General features: G+C 42.4%; 2 protein-coding genes across 3 annotated transcripts in view; one reads left to right on the plus strand and one right to left on the minus strand.

Annotated features, from left to right (window-relative positions):
- The window catches only part of il11ra (interleukin 11 receptor, alpha), a 30,190-nt gene extending 25,597 nt beyond the window's left edge, over nt 1–4,593 (plus strand). For both annotated transcript variants that reach the window (XM_052050295.1, XM_052050296.1), the window contains exons 7-12: nt 104–267; nt 393–537; nt 1,105–1,197; nt 2,384–2,486; nt 2,620–2,699; nt 3,643–4,593. In XM_052050295.1, coding sequence (XP_051906255.1) covers nt 104–267; nt 393–537; nt 1,105–1,197; nt 2,384–2,486; nt 2,620–2,698 — 584 coding nt within the window. In that variant the 3' untranslated portion in view covers nt 2,699; nt 3,643–4,593. The remainder of the gene's footprint in view (nt 1–103; nt 268–392; nt 538–1,104; nt 1,198–2,383; nt 2,487–2,619; nt 2,700–3,642) is intronic.
- Nucleotides 4,594–6,898: 2,305 nt separating this feature from the next.
- On the minus strand, nt 6,899–8,788 carry tmem267 (transmembrane protein 267). Its single transcript, XM_052050330.1, has 2 exons — nt 8,295–8,788; nt 6,899–8,199 (listed from the first exon to the last, which is right to left on the minus strand). Exons 1-2 carry the CDS (start codon nt 8,688–8,690, stop codon nt 7,864–7,866), a joined length of 732 nt encoding a protein of 243 aa, XP_051906290.1. The 5' UTR covers nt 8,691–8,788; the 3' UTR covers nt 6,899–7,863.
- Between the last annotated feature and the right edge of the window lie 3,883 nt (nt 8,789–12,671).

Raw genomic sequence — 12,671 nt, forward strand, 5'->3', positions numbered from 1 at the left:
CTGTCATACTGTTCGTGACTGCGCATAATTACCGCATATTCACATGAATGTTTTCAGTCGTTAGCTTATCCAAACACTTTTTTTTTTCTATCTGTCTTTTCAGTGAAACCTGACCCTCCGGAGTCAGTATTAGTTAATGAGGTGGAAGGCTTTCCAAATAAACTGATTATCTCATGGAACTTTCCTTCCTCGTGGGCACTACGTGATGCTTTCCCTCTCGTGTTTCACATAAGATACAGGCCACATGGATCGCAATACTGGTCAGAGGTTCGTAGGGGACGGGGTCATGTATGTTTATATTATAGTCAACACAGATCAGAATTTAGAACCTGTTTTGAGAGTATTTGCATTTTTCTTCATCTTCCTCTCCTTTCTCTTTGCCTCTACGTCAGGTTTATCCTGAGGAGAGTCCAGTCGTGATTTTTGATGCTTTGGCTGGGCACCCTCACCAAGTCCAAGTGCGAGCGAGGGATGAGCTTGACGCTGAGAGCCAGTGGAGTGACTGGAGTCCTCTGCGTTATGGCCGACCCTGGGAAGGTTAGAAAAAAGATCAAACATTGGCAGGAAATTGCAGTCAAATCTACAGCTGTATCCCAAGAAGAAAATTGTGGCCTTTTTTTTATGTACATATTCCAATCATTTACTCTATTAAAACGCTGAGTAAATAAATACAATAATTTCAGGGGAAAAAAAATGCGAACCCTGCCACAGTCGACCAATTGACGAAATCAGCATATTTTATTAGAAAAATATATTATTAATGAATTCAGTTGGAATATCCCTTCTGAAACATTTTCACGTTTAATGAATCTGTATTATACCAAATTCACTCGTTGAATTAAATAGAAACGATTAGGCCGCTCCTTTATATGCAGTCCAAACTTCGGTCAACGTACAGACATTTGTCATATTTTTTGTTGTTCCTTTTTTTAGAATCATGCATGAAATGAGATGAGTTGCTAATCCCGAACAGCATATTAGCAGTGATGCTCATGCTTCACATTTCTTCCACCAATTCCTCTTGAGAACATGTCGGGGGACTTGAGCAAGCGGTGGCGCCGGCAGCGATTGACACATGTATATGTTTGTGTTTTGGTCCGGCAGACCCTGCCGCATCCGAACCTCCCGAGGATCATTTTCCGGACTATGTTTTTCCCTTCAATACAAAGCCAGAAACCTCAACTTCAAAGTCACTGAGTAAGTCTCTTGAAATAAAAAATGCGTGACGCGGTCATGTGAGATAATGACTGTTTAAAGAAGGCTCGTTTGGACTACAAGCTCAAACTCTTGATCGAGAAAAAAATCGATCAGACAGATGGAAGCGTATTTTTCTCTCAGAAGGCATCCACCATTACCGGCACAATAACAAGGCATCAATAATAAGGCATCATTGAATGTTAGTCCAAATGCCTTGTGCTGGGCTTACTGCCCAAACTACATTTGAGTCCACCAAATTTTACCTGTGAGCTGTCGTTGCTTTCTCTCGTAGATGACCGAATGAAACGGTAAATGCATGAAAGCTGTTCTCTCTCGACTGCACATGCCATGCATTTGCCAACGCCCGTTCGGAAAGCGAGCGCTCCAAACGCACAACTTGGATTTGTAAACACGCTCCGTTATACTCGGGTTTGCACTCCTGCATCTGTGAGTGATTACAGCTTCGAAATGTTGAGCGAACCAGATGCATTCTCTACTCACTCTGTCCGCATCGATCACTTGACTGCGGCAAGATTTTTTTGAGTGGGAATTGGCCTTTGATTTTGGCGTACCGTATTTTCCGCTATATAAGGTGCATCTAAAAGCTCAAAAGCCGACAGTGCGCCTTATAATCCGATGCGCCTTATATATGGATCACTATTCAGATTTCTTAGAAGGAGTATTTTAAATGTTATTTTAAATGTTCTGTTTTTTAAATGTACTTTGTTACAGCTGCAGCGGTTGGGTAGTTGCATTGTCTTGCATTCCCTTTAGCGTAGCTCCATCTAGTGGATGCAGAACACATCCTCAGCCACTATTGGAGCTTCTATTCTATGCACCTTATAATGCCGAGCGCCCGAGATATGAAAACAGTTTCAAAATACGTCATTCATTGAAGGTGCGCCTTATACTCCAAAGCGCCTTATAGTACGGAAAATACGGTACTTTGTGTGGGTCTGTTTACTCCTGGCATGTTGTAAATATTAATGTGAACCAATGGCGGCAAACTTAGAATGCTTCATATCACAAGTCCATGCGCACGTGTGTCTCCGACCACCCAGACATGCATATCAATCCTTCAACGACTGCATTTGTTTTACATCTCGTCTTCCAATGATCTGCCCGGCGCCGGCTGTCTTTTCGTTCAACCTTGTTTTTTCAGGAAATTCAAATTGTTCCTTTCCAGAGCCGGTTCTGCAGGATGATGGTAATTTGGGATTGGTGATTCTGCTGGTTTTGTTTGCCGTGGTTATCGTAGCCACTGTCCTTTCCCTCTTCTTTGTGGTGTGGTAAGACATACTTGCAAATTCACATACACAAAGCAACCACTTAACCATATATATTCCCTCAAAGTTTTTTTTTGGTTTGTTTGTTTGTTTGTTTGCTGTGGATTGCTACTAGTTCTTGTTTTTGTGTTTGCAGGGTGAAGCAGAGGCGGCGTGAACATGTAACCAAACAGGAGCTCACGTCGATGGTCAAAATGAAGTCTATGCCAATTTGATGTGAGACCCCCGCCCCGCCCCCTCTTACACTTCTTAAAGTTCATATACAATAGTTGACTGGTCTACTACATAATGAGGGAGACATATGGTGCACATTAATCAAGCCAGTTCCTATAGTGTTATATTGGTCTGTGGGACATGCTTTGGTTTAAATAAGCCACAGCTCACCCAACCGTACGCCAAGTATGTCTTTGCGTAACTAAGACCACCAGGCGCAGAGCTGTTTTACAGCTGCGAGCACTCACAAGGACAGTAAATTCATCCGTTAAGATTTTCACTTGCAGAGTCTGCACTTCATCATGCGGATTCATGTGGCGCATGCAGCTGACACTCACTCCACACAAATCCCCCCCTTTTTGCATTGCACTGACATTTATTTGTATACGAGCAATTAAATGTGTCTTTTTCAACGACATCCATTTAAAAAATAAAAAACAACATGAGAACATTTTGAGCGCTAGCCAATTTTGCGCATTCCGACTGATAAGATCTTTATGTGTTGTTGCACGTTTTCTGAATAAGATCATTTCCCACACGTGTGGTTGCGCAGCTTTGCCTGTTTGGGAGAGAGTTGTGGATGGCACGCATGGCCTCTGTGGTGAAGATAATTATAAACCGAAAGAGAACGCTGTCTTATTCTCAGTCCACTTGCCAAGTTAAAAGAAGTGTCATGTCTTTGAGGCAAATACACAAACAAACAAACAAAAACAAACACAGAGGGGGCTGAATGCCTTGGCAGAGTTTTTCACTGTATTGATTAAATACCATTAAAAGAAACATTTCAACAAATCCACTCCATATGTTGCCATAAAAAGCCCTTATTATGGGCTTGTAAATATGTCCTCCACTCTGTTATTTACATCTGGCAGTGCTTACTGATATGATATATGGATGTTTTTAATGTGGCATCCCGTTTTCATCCTCCTCTTTCTCCTCTCTTCAGGTTAATGTCCAACATCATCTACTCCTCGGCCCGTTCTCGGGCTCCTATGAAGAGTCAGGCCATCGTGGCAGCATGTTGGCATTCAAAGACAACAAATGAACCAGAACCCATTTCAGATCTGCGATGACACAAACGATCCCACCCTCTCTTTTTCAAACGAAAAGATGCAAGACTGTCCCGTTGTGGCATCAGACTACATTTCCCACAATGCATCTGCAGCACAAACCTGCCGGAGGGGGTCTTTTCTCATCCCCCTCGGGTTATTTGAGCTGTCATCGGTGACGTTGCTAAGCGGTTGCACGTGTCCGTTATCACAGACAAACCCGATGCTGTGAATGAGTGGCGACGTTTATCTGGCGGCATTGACGCGTCAACGAGGCCTGAAGAAGGGCAGCTGAACACAAGTGAGCGACTTGAATTGTAAACACGTCACGTATTACTTTTGCATTTGTTATGATGAATGGTTTTGTTCCTTTTTTTTCTTTGTAATCATCCATCCACAGAGCGTGTTTAAGTGCATGTCACACTTGGGTGGGAATTGGGATATAAAGCTGATAAAAGGCCTCATCACAAATCAGCAGCATGATGACGACCGCAAGCGCAGGAAAATGACATTGAAAATAAGTATGGGAATAGTTTTGGGGGGGTGAATCTGGTCATGATTATTCAGTGGAAAGCCCAGCATTTTCAAAACATTTCACCCAAAACAACTGACTGAATGAATAATGCAAAATGCATCCCGGTTTGTTTTCAACAGATAAGGCAGCAATTTCCAAACCTTTTCCGCTCCGGTCAACAATTCGGAGGTATTATGTTTAAGGGATCGTACACAGTTAAGTTTAACTCTTTCATGCACCAATATTGATAACCTGTAGCCTGATAACATGATAAGCTATCCACTGTAGTGACCGCTGTCCCCGAAAAGGTTAAATTGCATTCTTAAGTGTTGAATTTTATGAATTTAAATACACTCCCAAAAGGCTTTGGAGACCATCAGCGCTTAACAGGCTAACGTGGCGAACAAACCGACCCGTTCTCATGACAGCAGAGTCAGATTTTGTCAGAAGTTATGCATTGTCATTGCAAAATTTGGGATGTTGGAGATGGATTTTTTTGAAGAACAAATTCAGAGGTTGCACATTAGGTTTTGTCCAGTTTGGTACTAAATTGAAACGCTTGCCAAGCGCAGCTCCTGGCTTGACTTTGACAAGGGGTTGTTTTTTTTTTAACATGACACACAGATGCTCACAATCGTTACTGACAAACGGATAGACAGAAGTTGGGAATGTTCTTTTATTTTATTGTGTTTTTTTTTTTTTTTTTTTTGTAATGAGATGCATGGTGACAGTACTGATAAGAAGGACAACACTAACAGCAAGTAAGAGAGATCGTTTGCCTTACAAATTTGGCGTGAAAGAAAAAAAAATATGGGTCAGTTCCAAGTCCTTCCAGGACCAGTTTTATCGTGGCCACGTGTTCTGGCAAGATAGTGGTGACCACGGTGACCATAGTTACTCGACAAGAGCCAAATTCAGTTTTTCTGCGCTTAGGTCCTAAAAGCCTGCGATCGTTGCTGAACAGTAATGACTGCGTCGTCAGTGCTCATGAAAACCCCCAAATACCTCAGTTGTGTGTCTGTGTGTGTGTGTGCGTGCGTGCGTGTGTGTTTCTTTCGATTTCATTTCTCACCTGTGTTTGTGTCCCGGTGATGACACTGTGTTGTGATCCAAAGCTGTGCGGTCGAGGACTGACCGACTTGACCGTGTGTACGATGTATCAGGAACACAAAGTGCATGAACTGTCAAGCTTCGACGACCGTATGTGCTCCCAAGCTAGCCCTTCACGTAAAAAAAATGCACAGATCCAGTTGAAGCTTTGTTTTTGGTGTCTTGTTGCATCTCACGTGTACGTCACAAAACGCATTTCCTCAATATTTTTTGGTCTGTACGCCGGTTAGAATCAGTCTTGTGTTAGTTTGTCGAAAGTTCACAGAGGTGAAAAAGTAAACAAGTCGTACTATTTAAATAATTGTCAAACTCTTTGAGCTGAAAAAAAACTGTTTGGAATTCCAGATAACAGTGCCCGTCCCAAAAAAACCAAAACAAATTAAAAAACTTATCACTGATGATCATCTTTTATCTGTGTCCCTAGCAGTGTGCATTTGTGTTGTCTTGCGCAGTTATATGAAGCTGTTCCGTTCATTCAGCTAGCTTTGCAATGTCATTGCCGTTTTTTTTGTCATAAGGTCATTTTTTTCCTGACAATCTACAAAAAAAAAATATACATCTTTGTATTTATTTGAGCAATGTGTGTCTGGAGAACCTCATTTTAATTGGAATTCAAATCTCTATGTGAAAAAAAAAAGAATTCAATCTACCACGTCGACATTTCCTTTTTTTTTGTATCACCGATTTATGTAACTTGTATCCATTGTTCAAAGCACACTTTGATCAAAGTAAAACGGAACTCAAACCACCACGAAGGAATATTCTTTTCCTGGTGTTAAAAAGACACATTTTGTAATACAATGCCATTTTTCTTTGGGCAAAGTGCAGTATTAGAGACTGTCCATATTTTCATGTGAGCCTTTTCTTCGTCTCCATAGAAACCTTCTTTCCTCCACAGTATGTGATGCCAGGAGCCTGTTGCTTGTACTCAGGCATCCATCCTCAGATGTAATATATATGTATATATATATTGCTTTGCTTTATTTGTTTGCCAGATATCACCATAAGCTGTTATTTTTGCCCTTGTATGTTTCTGTAAAAAAAAAATAAAGACTATTTTATCACACCAGCAGCTTTCAGGTGTTTTAATTCATTCATTCATCTTCCTAACCGCTTCATCCTCACTAGGGTCGCGGGGGGTGCTGGAGCCTATCCCAGCTGTCTCCGGGCAGTTGGCGGGGGACACCCTGAATCGGTTGCCAGCCAATCGCAGGGCACACAGAGACGAACAACCATTCGCACTCACACTCACACCTAGGGACAATTTAGAGTGTTCAATCAACCTGCCATGCATATTTTTGGAATGTGGGAGGAAACCGGAGCACCCGGAGAAAACCCACGCAGGCCCGGGGAGAACATGCAAAATCCACACAGGGAGGCCGGAGCTGGAATCAAACCCGGTACCTCTGCACTGTGAAGCCGACGTGCTAACCACTGGTTACCGGGCCGCCCGTGTTTTAATTCTTCATAGAAAAAGCCACAAGTTGTGAAGTGACGTGTGGTATTGTGCTTCCTGTAGCAAACACTCGTTCAGAAAGTTGTTTATTGTGATTGAAATGTTAGCGCATTACATTGTATTGTTTGGCTTTTTTTCCTCCCCGACAACGAAACTTGAGTTTTGAGTTCCACAGTGAAAATGAAACAAAACAGGCTTCAAGATTAAAAGATGAAAAGGGTGATAAGTGGTTTGGCATAAGACGAAACAAGTTTTTTATTTTATTTTTCTGGGAAAAACTGTTTAAGTTTCAGTGCGTGTCCACAGAAACTGTGCTGACCCGAAAAAAAATAATTCACAAATATAAATATAAAACAGAAATGACAACTAATTCTTATGAAATCATAAGATGAAAAATCATTGTACAAAACAGCTGCAAACAATAGAAATACACAACCTATATCATTTTCATTAAAACGTCTTTAGAATGGTGTTATTTACAATTTAATTGAATGTTTAGGTTCTTTGTCGCCATCTAGTGGGCTTTTTTTCGACAGAAGCAAAACTTAGGACAAGCTAGTCACATTCAAACACTGTCGCCACAAAAAAAAATTGTAAACATCATTAGTTCAATCGTGATGTAAAATAGTAATGAATCCGTATTATAGTACACATTTTGCTCATCAGTGTAATAAATAAGGTGGTTTCACATTTCAAATGAAACATAAACCTCAACAAATGACGCTAGCCTTGTGAAATATTGAAACATACAGCCGTTGTGCGCAAAAGGAATCGAATGAAGCATGTGCAACTGAAGTCTGCTGAAGAATATCGACACGCCTTAAGACATTTTGCCTGTCTAAATACTTGAGAGACAGTGCAGTTGTGATTACGTAGTCACTACCAAATAAATATCATTGAGGCGAATATGCACAAACCACCACGTGTTTAAGTGAGGAAAGTAAAAGTTGCTGTGATTGGCACTCCTTTATTCTGATTTTGTTTGCAGTTCCTCCCTCCCATCCATTCGTTTGTTCCATCTCACCAGCCCAACGGGGTCTACACATCAATGGCGACTCCATGTTTGGTGGAGATGACGTCTCTGGTTCCAGTCAGGTACATGAGCACGGAGCACAGGTGAGGAAGCGTCGCTGTGGTGCTAACATAAAGCCAGTAGGGGAGCGGTGCCGTGTTCCCCAAAGGACAAACCCACAGGCCACGGCGCACAGCGTCCCGCACGTGGTGCGTAGCCATGGAAATGAAGAGCATCCACGGCAACGAGCACCAGGCATCTTTGAGGCGTCCAAGCCACATGAGGAAGCGCAGGGACAAACACAGGATGGGGATGATGGAGGAGCAGTGTAGGGGAGGACGCTGAGGGAGAGAGGCGGCGGCCTGCGTGACAAAAAAATTATCTGTAATAATATGTACAGTACAGTACAGAATTCCAAAACCAGACCTTTGACTTTGCTAATGTGTTAAAAAAGCACCTTGATTGACAGCGAGCCGGCCATGTAGAAGTGGTCCAAGTCAATGATGGACGCCAGGAGACCCGCCAGCAGCACCTCGTAGACGTCGCTCTTCTTCCGGAGCCCGATGACCACGGCCCAGGACCACAACCCCACGACGGCGTGCGTCCCGTTGTCCAGGGCGGCACGCAACCACAGGTGATGCTGGATGAGCGGAAGTTGGAGGGCATGATCGGCCGCCACGCAGAACAGGCCCAGGCCCGCCGACGCCAGCAGGGAGGCGGAGCTGAACGTCTGCAAGAGGGCCTGGGCCTTCTCGGTCTCCACGGCCAAGCTGAGGGGAACAGGGGTGCCTTCTCTCCCCAGGGCCACACCCAGCAGCGGAGAGGAGTCTAGCCTGGAGTAGAACCCTTGCATGTTGATGAACAGCTGCGTGGTGGCCAGATGAACGCCACTGAAGGTCAGCAGGACTCTTTTAGACTGCACAAATAATAGTAATAGGAAAAAATCTAGTATTAATTATGATTGATTGAAATGTGTATTTTTCAAAGATGAAGAGTTCATTGAAAACCAACCAAATAAAAATATCTAATTGATTGATGCATATTTGTAAAGAAGGTTCGCCCAACTAAAGTTGTTGTTGTTTTTTTTTTTTTTACTACTACTCTCCTCTTGCTTAGGACGACTTTATATGAATATCAATAAAAGAACAGAGAAACAAAAATAATAATAGATATAACACCTTATGTCTATACACACTCATACAAAAAAAGCCAAATAGCTCTAAAGATACCTCAGACTGGCAATAACAATACAGTACTACATTTGAATGTGAGGGGGAAAAAAGTCTAAAACCTATTTTGGTTTGAGTGATGTTTAAAAAAATAGCTGAGGAGCAGGATTAAATACAGCACCCACACAAACGATTGGACTGCCATTGGCTTATAAACGCAGCGTTAGCCTAAAAGCAGCAGCGTCGTTTTTGTTTGGCTTGTTACGACAAAAAAAAAAACAAATCGAGATGACCTTCTCCCGACTGCCAGCTAGCTCGGAGCTTGCTAGCTTGCTAACAGGCCAATTGAAGGATGCTGCATTGTGTGGGTTGACAGCAGTTCCAGCTCAGCAACATTGAATAAATACAACCGATAAACACGCCATTCACTTACTATTCAACAGCATTTTACGATCAAAACATGACTGCATTATATAGTATCTTAGTTTATTTTTCCATCTGATCATAATAATGACACTCACCTCATCGTCGAACTGAAAGTCCAGCTGCAAAACACACACACAGACACGCACGCTCACACACGGAAACCTCCTTCTTCTGATTCAAAACCGCAGTTGCCCTGGAGTGGATGTCACTCTATAGCGACGCCACGCGGATTATTTCACGCACCACAGTGTACGGTCCGAACATATTTTCATTGAGGGCATATTTCTCCGCATTTTCCATTGACATTGTTAGCATAGCTCAACATTACACAACTATCACTTCGTAAACATTTGATTTTCACATGACTTTTAACATTACCATTAATTTATTTTGTCAATTTAATAATTATGCCTTCTTCGGGAGTCGGCGGTTGCCAGCCAATCGCAGGGCACACAGAGACGACCAACCAGCCATGCCCACACTCACACCAAGGGACAATTTTGAGTGTTCAATCAGCCTGCCATGCATGTTTTTGGAGTTTGGGAGGAAACCGGAGTACCTGGAGAAAACCCACGCAGGCAGAACATGCAAACTCCACACAGGGAGCCCGGAGCTGGAATTGAACCTTGTACCTCCGCACTGTGAGGTGACGCGCTAAACACTGGACCATATTTTAATTTTTATTCTCTCTCTCTCTCTCTCTCTCTCTCTCTCTATATATATATATATATATATATATATATATATATATATGTTTTTTTTCTTTTTTTTCTTTTATATATATATATATATATATATATATATATATATATATATATATATATATATATATATATATATATATATATATATATATATATATATATATATATATAGTGTGTGTGTCCGTAGGAATAGTTGACCTCAGTGAAGAAAAACGCTATATAAAACAGAAATGCATTCCCGTGGCTGGAGTTGATTAAATGTGACACCCTATAGGAACTTCAGCACCATGGACAGCACATTTAGAGATGTTTATCTGCTTCCCTCTTGTGGACCGAAACTTGTGTAATGTACTCACACAAGTTTACAGTATATGACAAAAGTTGAGAGAAATTTTGGACAGCGGTATTTATTCATCAGATAAATATAGATTGCTGTGGTGTAAAATTTCACTGCCTCGTACTGACTGTGAACTCCAACATGAAGGTAAGCATAATGCTGCTTCTTGGAGTGGTGAACAGTTGGAGGGAACAAAAGGCTTCTGCATGCCTGAGACAGAAGGATAGATTGTGTCATTCATCTATTTATCAATGGAAGGTCAAAGCAGTCATTAGAGCAGAGCGAGGCTGTCAGGCTTTTTGATGGCTTTTCCATGCACACGCACACACCCCCACACACACTAGATAGAGGTTAATGTGGATCACATCGTGGCCTCAGACAAAGAGCGTGGCTGACCATTTCAATCGCCATTTAATTAAAGTCGGATCCGAATGCCAGGTGAAGAGTTCAACCTGTGCTAGCTTCTTTCTGAGTTTGTAATGAGATGCATGGCGGACAACTGTGACCAATGTTGAACAAGGGAGGCAACAACTATGCTGTGCCGTTTTCTGTCAACACATTTGCAAACTAGTGATTAGTTCGTGTAAAATTACGTATGGATACGAGAAGAGGGAGAAATAATGAATAAAAGGCACAAAGATGAATGGAAGAATGAGCATGCGGGAGCGCGCACACGGACACACTGAACACCAGCTGACAGCTGTTGGATGGTGTATTGATTTGTCCTCAGTCTCCGTATCGGCCTGCCAGAACTTGTGAGAATAACGAAGAGAAAAAGAGCAAAGTACTTTTAAAGGAACAGACATGCACAAGGAGCATCAAAGGTTAAGAAAAAAAAAACATTCTATTTCCATCGACCGTTTTGTCCCCAGCTGGCTTTGGGCAACACCCCGAACCGGTAGCGAGAAATTTGTAGGGCACAAGACAAACAACTATTCACACTCACATTCAGTTTCATCTTTTAAAATCATATCAACATCTGCCTTGATCTTTTTAATAACATATGTATTGTTGTGGTACTCAGAACCGCGCTTAATCTTGCTGCGAGCTATTTCTACTACAGTAATCCCGCGGTTAATGGGGACCAAAACCACCCGCGATAAACGAAAATCTGCGAACTAGCAACCAATAAACATATACAGGTAGGTAAAAAATATATATATATCATTCATTCATTCACTCATCTTCCGAGCCGCTTGATACTCACTAGGGTCGCGGGGGGTGCTGGAGCATATCCCAGCTGTCTTCGGGCAGTAGGCGGGGGACACCCTGAATCGGTTGCCAGCCAATCGCAGGGCACACAGAAACGAACAACCATTCGCACTCACACTCACACCTAGGGACAATTTAGAGTGTTCAATCAGCCTGCCACGCATGTTTTTGGAATGTGGGAGGAACCCGGAGAAAACCCACTCAGGCCCGGGGAGAACATGCAAACTCCACACAGGGAGGCCGGAGCGCCCCTATCTATATATCTATATCTATATAGGTAAAAAAAAAAATATATATATTTTAAGTCCACAAAAAGTCCAAAAACGGTCCGCGAGAAGCTGAAAAACAACTGCGAGTCACATAGAGCAATATATACAGGATTGTACTCCATGTATATTTAAAAAAAAAAATATATATATATATATATATATATAATGAAAATGAGCACATAACACCATCCAGTGTGGGTCCTTGGGCAAGATCCTTCACGCTAATGCCTACCTCATACAATGATGAGAGACAATACAACGAATGACATGCCGGCTCAGACATCGCCCGGCCAAACAAGGTTTGCGTCAGGTGCTGGGGAACCAGAGCACCTTGATGAAAAATGGGCTACTAGAACAAAGCGGAGATGGGCGAGATGCGATAACATGGCTCTGTTGGAATGCTACTACTCAAGCAACCCTAGTCAGAGGGGTTACATGCAGAGAATGTGGGCTAAATGGTTACTTCGAAACCCACGGTCGCGGTTGACCACGAAACAACTAGTAGCTCAGTGTTCCAACATCCACAAACGGCAACTGCTGTCACAACTTGAGATTGATGAGGTACAACGCAGGTTCCATGGTGAAGGGCCACAGGCTGCCAGATCAGAGGAGGAGGTCATACAAGAGATTGGGAGGCAAGCCCCAATGAATGCAGATAATGAGATTGGGTGGCCAGCCCCAATGAATGAAATGCTGAGCGAGGAAGCTGACCTGAAA

Source organism: Hippocampus zosterae, chromosome 18, assembly GCF_025434085.1.
Source record: "Hippocampus zosterae strain Florida chromosome 18, ASM2543408v3, whole genome shotgun sequence".
Classification (NCBI taxonomy): domain Eukaryota; kingdom Metazoa; phylum Chordata; class Actinopteri; order Syngnathiformes; family Syngnathidae; genus Hippocampus; species Hippocampus zosterae.